This window comes from Oncorhynchus mykiss, chromosome 5, assembly GCF_013265735.2.
Source record: "Oncorhynchus mykiss isolate Arlee chromosome 5, USDA_OmykA_1.1, whole genome shotgun sequence".
In the NCBI taxonomy this organism is placed as follows: Eukaryota; Metazoa; Chordata; class Actinopteri; order Salmoniformes; family Salmonidae; genus Oncorhynchus; species Oncorhynchus mykiss.
Window position 1 is genome coordinate 35,895,710 of NC_048569.1, and position 11,631 is coordinate 35,907,340.

The 11,631-nt window shown below is 41.1% G+C and overlaps 1 protein-coding gene across 1 annotated transcript; it reads right to left on the reverse strand.

Moving 5' to 3' along the window:
• Nucleotides 1–376: 376 nt before the first annotated feature.
• ska1 (spindle and kinetochore associated complex subunit 1) lies at nt 377–3,722 on the reverse strand. Its single transcript, XM_036977372.1, has 7 exons — nt 3,554–3,722; nt 2,336–2,427; nt 2,076–2,200; nt 1,855–1,952; nt 1,402–1,536; nt 1,107–1,276; nt 377–908 (listed from the first exon to the last, which is right to left on the reverse strand). Exons 2-7 carry the CDS (start codon nt 2,421–2,423, stop codon nt 760–762), a joined length of 765 nt encoding a protein of 254 aa, XP_036833267.1. The 5' UTR covers nt 2,424–2,427; nt 3,554–3,722; the 3' UTR covers nt 377–759.
• Nucleotides 3,723–11,631: the final 7,909 nt, after the last annotated feature.

Here is an 11,631-nt window from a genome sequence, read left to right on the forward strand (position 1 = left end):
AAAGCCCAAGCCATGAAAAACAGCCCCAGACCATTATTCCTCCTCCACCAAATTTTACATATGACACTGTCTAGGCATGTGACATGTATGTAGCTAGTCCCTAGTTCAACGCAATGTCTTGAACGAGGGCAAATGTGACATCCAAAATAAAGATGCCTAACTGAAACTGGTGAAATGTTAACTTATACAGCTAAAATTAGTAACCAAAAGGATCAAACATCAAATCAAACACACAGTGCCCTTATAAAAACAAATGCACATCCTTGTAGGGAAGAATAAGATACAACTTAATATGTGCATCAAGTGGTACCTGGAAAATGATTCTTACACATTGCACACAATTGACATTAATATAATAACTGATCCAAAAAATATGTTTAACTATTATTTTAAAAAATATATTTATTGCCTTTCTACCTATATAAAACATGGTTGTTATGGACAAAGTCACACTGATCATCACATTGATGATCCAATTCAAATGAGCTAATAATACACACTTTGAATTTAAAAATAAGTTGCATGAATGAAACTACGTTCAAATACTAACCTCCACCCACCCCAAACAATTATTCTTCACTAGGTACATATATGTTTTGAGCCACAACCACTATTCTCAATATAATTATTTGTTGTATTTTCACCCCTCCCTAGGTCAATATGACAGATGTTATAGCCGATCATGCTAGAGACAGAGGACAACTCAATATATTCAGATCAAGCTCAGTGACAACCCCCCTTTCTCCATCTCTGCTCCTTTCACAGCAGGACGTAGCGTGTGATACCTCCCCCTCGCTGTTCTCGCAGACGCTGGCAGTGACGCAGCATGCTGAGGATGCTCTGGAAGCGCTTGTCCACCTTCATCTTAGTGAACTCTTTAATATCAGCCTCTACAATGAAAAACAGACCTGTAGGGAACACAGAGGAGTAGTGTGATAGTTTGTTTCCATTAGTATGCAGGTTGTCATAACAATGCCATCTGGGTTAGAGAAGATAATGGCCCTTGTTTAGAGACAATTACTCAATGCAATGACCAACCTTGTTGTGTGTCAAAAGACAGCAAAACAGAGAGCCTTCTTTAGAACAGAGTAGTTTGACTGAGGTACCTTTCGTGTCCTTGTTCTCTTCCTCCTTAAATCGCTGATGAAGCTTGCGTGTGGCATTATTAAGGGTTTTTGCTGGCTGGTTCAAGATCTTGTACTTCCCTGTTACGGCTGTGTTAATGCTTTCCACAGCAGTGTTTAGCTGTTCATATGTCAAACGGCCTTTCATGTACCTAGAGAGAGAGAGAGAGAGTTACAGAGGAAAGATATCTTACAATAACAATAAAGAAAAAAAAACTTTTAAATAAATAAAGCTACATTGCAGTATGTGGATATAGTGCTGCTGAGGAAGACTCACTGAGGGATGGTATCAAACTCTGGGCTGGTGATGAATTCCATCTCTCTGATCTGGTTTTTGGAGGTTTTCCTGGTGTGAACCTGCTGGACTGCCTGCACATTCACAGGTCCACTCTGACCCACAGACCCTATTCCACTGGGATATCAAAGGAGGGGCAAAATAGAGGACAACACATTTACTTGGTTTGTACTCAGTAGCTTCTCCTCTGGGCTCCCAAGTGGCGCAGCAGTCTAAGGCACTGCATCTCAGTGTTAGAGGCGTCACTACAGATGCTGGTTCGATTCCAGCCTGTATCACAACCGGCTGTGATTGGGAGTCCCATAGGGCGGCGCACAACTGGCCCAGCGTCGTAATGGTTTGGCCGTCATTGTAAATAAGATATTTTCTTAACTGACTTGCCTAGTTAAATAAAATAAAAAATGACATCCTCCAACACACACACACACTCCTTACTGGACTGCTGGCTGTCCCTTCCTGGGCATGTGTGTGGGCATGTTGTCCCTAAGGTTCTTTCCATCCTGCACATCCTCCTCAAAGAATCCCTCTAGTTCCTGTGAAACAAAAAACAAATTTTACACTGACATACAGTACAAATAGCATACTTAAAGATATTGCAATCCAGACAAGCTAAAAGGACCCATCTAAAAATGTATTGTGAAGAATGCATGAAATACCTTTAAATGCTTCAGTAGGTCTTTTTGGCGGCCAACACTTTTCTCAAACTGGTCAAGGAGTCCATCTATTGCAAGGATATCTTGTCCTATCTTCCCTAGAATGACACGCTTGTCTTGATCTTTTGCTGAAAATAGGGAATAATTCATGATAAGTTTAAATTAAATATGCAAAACCATTGAGTTCCTGTTAGCTGAAACAGTGTTTAAATATATATATATATATATATATACATACACACACACATCTCAGTTCATCATACCAATTGTCCGCAGCTCCAAGACACGTCTTGTGGATGAAATCCTGTCATTCAAGTGCAGGGTTATATCCTCAAGCTCACAATGACTCATATTGCTGAAAAAGAAAATGGGAAAAGGCCCAGCTGTTCAATAAAATGAAAAAAGGCACAGGCTGGAAGACTTCCTGCTGTTCTGTCAACGTTCATTTTGACATTTGAATCTTGAAGAATGCCTTAGCCTAAATGCCTCATGGGCTTATTAAATGTCTTCCACTATCATAACCCAAAATATAACGGTTCATTACCCCATTGTTTTTTTTGTTGTCGCTTGATGTCTTATGTCTCAAAAAACAAAGCTTCAGGAAAACAATGCCTTTCTAAAGACGTTACAAGTAACAGTTGCCAATTAAGAACGTATTTGAAGCTTTACAACATTCTTACAGTTGTTAGTTATATGTAAAGTTTTTTTTGGGGGGGGGGGGGGGGACTAGCTAGGAAGTGGAAATACATAGTCAACCTCATACTGTCAATCCTATCTAGCTCAATATATGAATTTTGAGAGTAGCTGGCTGCATTCAACCACATTGAGTTCAATCATGAACACTTACTGACAATTACGGCTGCTTCGCGTGATGTATTGTTGTCTCTACCTTCTTGCCCTGTGCCAAATAATGTTTGTACCATGTTTTGTGCTGCTACAATACTATGTTGTTGTCTTATCCTATCTAGCTCAATATATGAATTTTGAGAGTAGCTGGCTGCATTCAACCACATTGAGTTCAATCATGAACACTTACTGACAATTACGGCTGCTTCGCGTGATGTATTGTTGTCTCTACCTTCTTGCCCTGTGCCAAATAATGTTTGTACCATGTTTTGTGCTGCTACAATACTATGTTGTTGTCTTATGTCTTTACGTATATAACATAGTGTTGTCTCTTGTCGTGATGCGTGTTTTGTCCTATTATTTTATTTTATTTTTGAACCCCTGCCACCGTCCCTGCAGGATGCCTTTTGGTAGACCGTCATTTTAAATAAGAATTTGTTGTTAACTGACTTTCCTAGTTAAATAAAGGTTAAATAATATATATATTTTTTAAATGTAGTCACAACGATGGCTAGCTAAGTTAGCTAACGTTAACTATCTAGATAGTTAGCTAGCTTATCTGAATCCACACTGGCTCAACCGCCCAGTTAGTCAAAAACATGTTAAAAATCCAAGTAACACTGAGAGTAACTTACCTAAAGTTATCAACTGTAGTTGACTGAGTGTTTCCAAGATAGCTAATGTTCTGTTCTTCAACCTCCCTCACGCGGGCTAGATTCGAATCTTACCGCTGTGTTCAGAATTATCACTGCTGCAACGCAGCTGCGCAGCCAACCAGACGGAATGCCCTGCCAATATTTAAAACAGTAACATTTCCTCAGCCTCATGGCAACATTTGTAGAACAGCATGAGACTGGCTATACATCTGCAAATGGTCTCCCTGCCCCATAGCAACATTTGGAGAATTGCAGTAATTGTTTTCCTAAAACAAAATGTTTTTGGAAAATGTTTGTAATAATTGACAGGGGGCTGCAGCCATGGCTCTGAATAGCATGATAAATCAACAACCGTGAGGACCCCTCCAGACGAATAGATAAAGCCCCAGTGATGCCTTCGGAAGAAGGAAAAGACGGCGGAAGTGTATGTTGAGCTCGAATGAAGCAGACCATCGAGCTCCAGTGGCAAGAAAAAGTATGTGAACCCTTTGGAATTACCTGGATTTCTGCATAAATTGGTCATAAAATTTCATCTGAACTTAATCTAAGTCACAACAATAGACAAACAGTCTGCTTAAACTAATAAACAATTATACGTTTTCATGTCTTTATTGAACACACCGTGTAAACATTCAGTGTAGGGTGGGAAAAGTATGTGAACCCTTGGATTTAATAACTGGTTGACCCTCCTTTGGCAGCAATAAACTCAACCAACCGTTTTCTGTAGTTGCGGATCAGATCTGCACAACGGTCAGGAGGATCTCTATACTTTGCTCCGTTCATCTTTCCCTTGATCCTGACTAGTCTCCCAGTCCCTGTCGCTGAAAAACATCCCCACAGCATGATGCTGCCACCCCCATGCTTCACCATAGGGATGGTGACAGGTTTCCTCCAGACGTGAATCTTGGACTTCAGGCCAAAGTGTTCAATCTTGGTTTCATCAGACCACAGAATCTTGTTTCTCATGGTCTGCGAGTCTTTAGGTACCTTTTGGCAAACTCCAAGCGGGCTGTCATGTGCCTTTTACTGAGGAGTGGTTTCCTTCTGTCCACTCTACCATAAAGGCCTGATTGGTGGAGTGCTGCAGAGATGGTGTCTTTCTGGAAAGTTCTCCCATCTCCACAGAGGAACTCTAGAGCTCTGTCAGTGACCATCAGGTTCTTGGTCACCTCCCTGAAGAAAGCCCTTCTCCCCCGATTGCTCAGTTTGGCCGGGCAACCAGCTCTAGGAAGAGTATTGGTGGTTCCAAACTTCTTCCATTTAAGAATGATAGAGGGCACTGTGTTCTTGGGGACTTTCCATGCTACAGAAATGTATTGGTACCCTTCCCCAGTCCTGTGTCTTGACACAATCCTGTATCTGAGCTCTACGGACAATTCCTTCGACCTCATGGCTTGGTTTTTACACTGACATAGAAACATCAAGAATGATCAATGGAAACAGGATGCACCTGAGCTCAATTTCGAGGCTCATAGCAAAGGGTCTGAATACTTATGTAAATAAGGTATCTGTTTTCAATTTAATTAATTTGGTAAAATTTCTAAAAAAACTGTTTTCCCTTTCATTATGGGGTATTGTGTGTAGATTGCTGAGGATTTGTTTTTATTTCATCAATATTATAAGGCTGTAACATAACATTTGAAAAGTCAAGGGGTCTGAATACTTTCCCAAGGCACTGTTGTGGGAAACCTGTTTTGAGGTGTTAAATGGTGAAGTATGCGCTGGGAAAAGTGGAGTCTATCAGAGTGACCAGGAGTGGTCTTATTTTGATTCATTGTATTTCTTAAGAACAGTGGAAGATTGCAGTGAGCCTCAAAATAATCCTTACATCCAAAGAAGTGTTGTGTTTTGAACTTCGGAGTAGCGCACCCGTCAAATGACTCATCTCAGGGGTGACGACAGATATTCAGGTTGAATACCTGAAGAACATTCCTGGTGTGGTTGGTGCCCGTCGTCAGACACGTTGGGTCAATGGAGAAAAATAATTGAGTCTGTCGGTCTGGTTGTTTTTTGATGAAGAGCAAATACCTACGCATGTGAAGCTTGGTTATGTAAGATACGCCGTAAGAGCTTTCGTTCCCAAATCACTGTAGTGTAAGAATTGTAAAGGATTTGTCCATGTTTTAATTGTGGGCAGACGGACAGAGTATATTGAAGAACAGTGTGTAGAAGGACGACGGTGTTTGTGGTGGGGATCATGATCCCGAGTTCCTATGTGCCCTGTAAGCGTGAAGGAGATTGAGGTGGCAAAAGTTTGAGCGGTCAATCGAATCTCCTATGCGATGGCAGTTAAAAAAATTGAGAAAACAAGTGATGCCAGTGAAGATATGGTAGTGGATGCACCACAGCCTGTGGTTAATGTTTGCTGCCAGTCAAAAGACACCGTGTGTTAAAAAGGTGGATTTTGAGGAATTCGTTGCCATAGTTATAAACTGTACGGCACAATCCTCAATGAAGTCTAAGAAACGTTGTGGCTGCGGCAGAAAACCTTTTGGGACTTAAGTATTTTATCTGAAGACTTGCAAGGGGTACTGGCTCTGGAAGACCCATCCTCCCAAGTTACCCTTAAGCCTGTGTAGGGATCAGATCTGTTTTATTTTTTCACAGATTAGTTGTTTAGTTCATTTATTTTTTAGTCGTTTTTTTGTGGTATTTTGTTACATTTTTGGGAATCCTGTTTCCGTCCCGCACAGTATGTGGTGGTGGGATGCACAATAAATTGTGTGAAGGCCAATATACCATAGAAAAATATGATGCCTTCAGAATGGAGGCCATGTACTCTGGTATCGAGTCCTCATCTCCTGACAAATGAAATGCATCTAGTTTTAGCCCGTAAAATCTATAATCAACTGTCAGAGACCATTGGCAGGCAATATGAAAATGAACGCTGTTGTGTTGGTATGAGCATGCGAGGTACAGTATATTGTGGTTCATGTGAGTTAGGAGTGGGCAGTGAGCTCACCATCCTGGGACTGAGGCAGTCATGTCCTCTATAGAGTCCTTAACGCTCGATGACGTTCAATGTCCTGCAACATAAAGGTGACATAATTTTACTATTGGGCATATAAACTCACATCTAGTGTATGAGCAACACAAGCTCAACGGAAGCACACAAAAAAAGCACATAGCCTGGGTATGGCGGTTAACGTTAGCAAAATGCTTGTGTGTAAACAGTTTCCCCCTCCTCACTGACCTTGTGACAGCAGTCCTCTCCCTACCTATCATTATAGGGGTTGCATTCGATGTCGTGCAACATGACCATATAGGCTGAGGTCAGGTTGATGCCCAGGCCTCCAGCCTTCGTAGACATTAAAAACTCAAAGATGTCAGCTCTGTCTTGCACTGGCCAATTAAAATGATTCTACAAGAGGATGGGAGAGACTTGGGACCTAAAGAATCGGTTTGCTAACACCTTTTCATTTTATTGACTATAGTATATGTAACAAGAATGAATCAGAAATGCAGCAAATTGCTTCAATATACTTTTTTTCTCTATATCTTTGCATATAGTAATTTACTTGTGAAAAATAAAAAGTTTAAACAAAAAACAAATTCCTGAAATTCCAGGGCTGCAATAATAATTACAAAAAACAACATGTATCACCCACCGCCTGGTACGGCAACTGCTCCGCCCACAACCGCAAGGCTCTCCAGAGGGTAGTGAGGTCTGCACAACGCATCACCGGGGGCAAACTACCGGCCCTCCAGGACACCTACACCACCCGATGTCACAGGAAGGCCATAAAGATCATCAAGGACAACAACCACCCGAGCCACTGCCTGTTCACCCCGCTATCATCCAGAAGGCGAGGTCAGTACAGGTGCATCAAAGCAGGGACCGAGAGACTGAAAAACAGCTTCTATCTCAAGGCCATCAGACTGTTAAACAGCCACCACTAACATTGAGTGGCTGCTGCCAACATACCGACTCAACTCCAGCCACTTTAATAATGGAAATTGATGTAAAAAAAATGTATCACTAGCCACTTTAAACAATGCCACTTAATATAATGCTTACATACCCTACATTACCCATCTCATATGTATATACTGTACTCTATATCATCTACTGCATCTTTATGTGATACATGTATCACTAGCCACTTTAAACTATGCCACTTTGTTTACATACCCTACATTACTCATCTCATATATATACTGTACTCGATACCATCTACTGCATCTTGCCTATGCCGTTCTGTACCATCACTCATTCATATATCTTTATGTACATATTCTTTATCCCTTTACACTTGTGTGTATAAGGTAGTAGTTGTGGAATTGTTAAGTTAGATTACTCATTGGTTATTGCTGCATTGTCAGAACTAGAAGCACAAGCATTTTGCTACACTTGCATTAACATCTGCTAACCATGTGTATGTGACAAATAAAATTTGATTTTGTATTGTATAATCACTTATACTGTACAGTACTGTGAAGGTTCTAGTTCTACCCCTCTCTCCTGCATTTGGCCACAAGTTCTCATCAACATCACATCTTATGTCTTCTCTGGCGATGCATCTTGGAAAGTATCTTCTGGAATGTCTAATCCAACCCTGGCAGTCTTCAGAAGTGTCTCCACACTCTGGCAGTCTTCAGGAGAAGTGTCTCCACACCCTGGCAGTCTTCAGGAGAAGTGTCTCCACAGCCCCTGCATTCACGGCATACAGTAAGGACATCTGGTCATGTGGATGGTGGTCATAAACCTTCCACCTCCACGCTGAGAAAAACTCCTCTATGGGGTTTAGGAAGGGGGAGTATGGAGACAGGAATAGTACTGACATCCTGGGATGTGCAGCAAACCAGTCTGTGACTGCAGCAGAGTGGTGGAATATCACATTATCCCACACAACAACAAAGGTAGGGGAGTTTCTTGCCCCTCTCTCCTCCACTGGCACAAGTCGATTATGCAGGTAATCCAGAAAATAAATTAGCCTCTCTGTATTGTAGGGGCCAATGAGTGGTTTGTGTAACAGCAAATCATCATTGGACAGTGCTGCACACATTGTGGCAGGGTAGCCTAGTGGTTAGAGCGTTGGACTAGTAACCGGAAGGTTGCAAGTTCAAACCCCTGAGCTGGCAAGGTACAAATCTGTCGTTCTGCCCCTGAACAGGCAATTAACCCACTGTTCCTAGGCCATCATTGAAAATAAGAATTTGTTCTTAACTGACTTGCCTAGTTAAATAAAGGTAAAAAAATACAAAATGTTAGCTCCTCTCTGGCCTGGGACATCCACGGTCAGCACAACGATGTGCAGTTTGCCTGACTTCCATCTCCCATTACTCTCTAAAATACATTAAATCCACAGTTTTACAGTACTTTACATTATGCATAGCTGTGTATGTGCCCTGCTTGGTTATTGAACAGACAACTTACCTGGACATATTGATACAGTGCCTTAGTATTCGGCCCCCTTGAACTTTGCGACCTTATGCCACATGTCAGGCTTCAAACATAAAGATATAAAACTGTATTTTTTTGTGAAGAATCAACAACAAGTGGGACACAATCATGAAGTGGAACGACATTTATTGGATATTTCAAACTTTTTTAACAAATCAAAAACTGAAAAATTGGGCGTGCAAAATTATTCAGCCCCTTTACTTTCAGTGCAGCAAACTCTCTCCAGAAGTTCAGTGAGGATCTCTGAATGATCCAATGTTGACCTAAATGACTAATGATGATAAATACAATCCACCTGTGTGTAATCAAGTCTCCGTATGAATGCACCTGCACTGTGATAGTCTCAGAGGTCCGTTAAAAGCGCAGAGAGCATCATGAAGAACAAGGAACACACCAGGCAGGTCCGAGATACTGTTGTGAAGACGTTTAAAGCCGGATTTGGATACAAAAAGATTTCCCAAGCTTTAAACATCCCAAGGAGCACTGTGCAAGCGATAATATTGAAATGGAAGGAGTATCAGACCACTTCAAATCTACCAAGACCTGGCCGTCCCTCTAAACTTTCAGCTCATACAAGGAGAAGACTGATCAGAGATGCAGCCAAGAGGCCCATGATCACTCTGGATGAACTGCAGAGATCTACAGCTGAGGTGGGAGACTCTGTCCATAGGACAACAATCAGTCATATATTGCACAAATCTGGCCTTTATGGAAGAGTGGCAAGAAGAAAGCCATTTCTTAAAGATATCCATAAAAAGTGTCGTTTAAAGTTTGCCACAAGCTACCTGGGAGACACACCAAACATGTGGAAGAAGGTGCTCTGGTCAGATGAAACCAAAATTGAACTTTTTGGCAACAATGCAAAACGTTATGTTTGGCGTAAAAGCAACACAGCTGAACACACCATCCCCACTGTCAAACATGGTGGTGGCAGCATCATGGTTTGGGCCTGCTTTTCTTCAGCAGGGACAGGGAAGATGGTTAAAATTGATGGGAAGATGGATGGAGCCAAATACAGGTCCATTCTGGAAGAAAACCTGATGGAGTCTGCAAAAGACCTGAGACTGGGACGGAGATTTGTCTTCCAACAAGACAAGGATCCAAAACATAAAGCAAAATCTACAATGGAATGGTTCAAAAATAAACATATCCAGGTGTTAGAATGGCCAAGTCAAAGTCCAGACCTGAATCCAATCGAGAATCTGTGGAAAGAACTGAAAACTGCTGTTCACAAATGCTCTCCATCCAACCTCACTGAGCTCGAGCTGTTTTGCAAGGAGGAATGGGAAAAAATTTCAGTCTCTCGATGTGCAAAACTGATAGAGACATACCCCAAGCGACTTACAGCTGTAATCGCAGCAAAAGGTGGCGCTACAAAGTATTAACTTAAGGGGGCTGAATAATTTTGCACGCCCAATTTTTCAGTTTTTGTTTTGTTAAAAAAGTTTGAAATATCCAATAAATGTTGTTCCACTTCATGATTGTGTCCCACTTGTTGTTGATTCTTCACAAAAAAATACAGTTTTATATCTTTATGTTTGAAGCCTGAAATGTGGCAAAAGGTCGCAAAGTTCAAGGGGGCCGAATACTTTCGCAAGGCACTGTTTCACCCTTATTTTATGTTTCTCTAGGACTGGCAATTGTTGTTGTGCTGACCGTATTCACATTCCCAAAAGTGATATTGTCTGCCAGCACTCTGTCCCAAATTTCTAGCAGTTTTGTAGTCAACAATGGCAATTTCCTGCGCATCTGATAATATTCTGCATCTCCCTCCTGTGGGAGGCAACATTTGGATCCTACTGAAAAACACAAAACAATCAATATTTTTCAAAATGTCAGTACATGTAAAAATGTGAACAAACTGTATTGTACTGTAATATGTAGTTCAATTATCATTGAAGGATGCACATCTCACCTGTTGTTTTTACGGAAAATTCATACTATTGATAAAACTGTTAAATGCTGCAGATTTGGTTGCACTTTAAACCAGCCTCTCTCAGAGAAGAGAGGCTGGTTTACAACATGGTCAATAATTGTGGCTCTTATCTCGTCAGAGACCACCGCTCTTGGTCTTCCTCTCCTTTGTCCTCCATGCATTCTCCCTCTCCCTGCCACTCTACTTTCCCCACCAACCTGTCTTCCTTGATTCATGTTTCCGAACTAAATCATTCTGAAGCCATCTTCTTTTGTCTGTTTGGTAACGAGACTGAAAACAGGATACGCAAGTAGGCTTTCAGCTGAAATTGCCATCAGCTGTGTTAAGAATGATTAAATATTCTGCTGAGATTTTCTATATGTTTCAATCTGGTTACTGCAGAAATGCACGACCTTTGCCATCATTCTGTTTTGAATGTGTTTTTAACAGTTTTGGAAACACTGTCAGCATTTGAAAACATGTGCTACAAATATATAGTTTTGCAGGTGGTGGAGTATGAATGAGAAAAGAGTTCATGGATTTCGGAGAATGTGGTCATTGAATGCATTTTGTGTGAAAGCAATGAAAAATGATTCACAGATTGGTCCACATACACTTCTGTTTCACTGACTGTGTGAAGAGTTTTGACAATGTGACTTCAGTTTTGACCAATGCATGTTAGCAAATTTGAAAAACTAGGAATTTTTCAAAAATTGTGATTAACAGTTAATGTCCAGA

Bases quoted from the DNA above. Each gene is read 5' to 3' on its own strand.
- ska1 (XM_036977372.1), bottom strand. From the start codon at position 2,423: ATGAGTCATTGTGAGCTTGAGGATATAACCCTGCACTTGAATGACAGG. The intron at 2,201-2,335 runs GTATGATGAACT...CCCTATTTTCAG, and splicing joins CTTGGAGCTGCGGACAATTG to CAAAAGATCAAGACAAGCGT. The intron at 1,277-1,401 runs GTGAGTCTTCCT...CTCTCTCTCTAG, and splicing joins GAGTTTGATACCATCCCTCA to GTACATGAAAGGCCGTTTGA.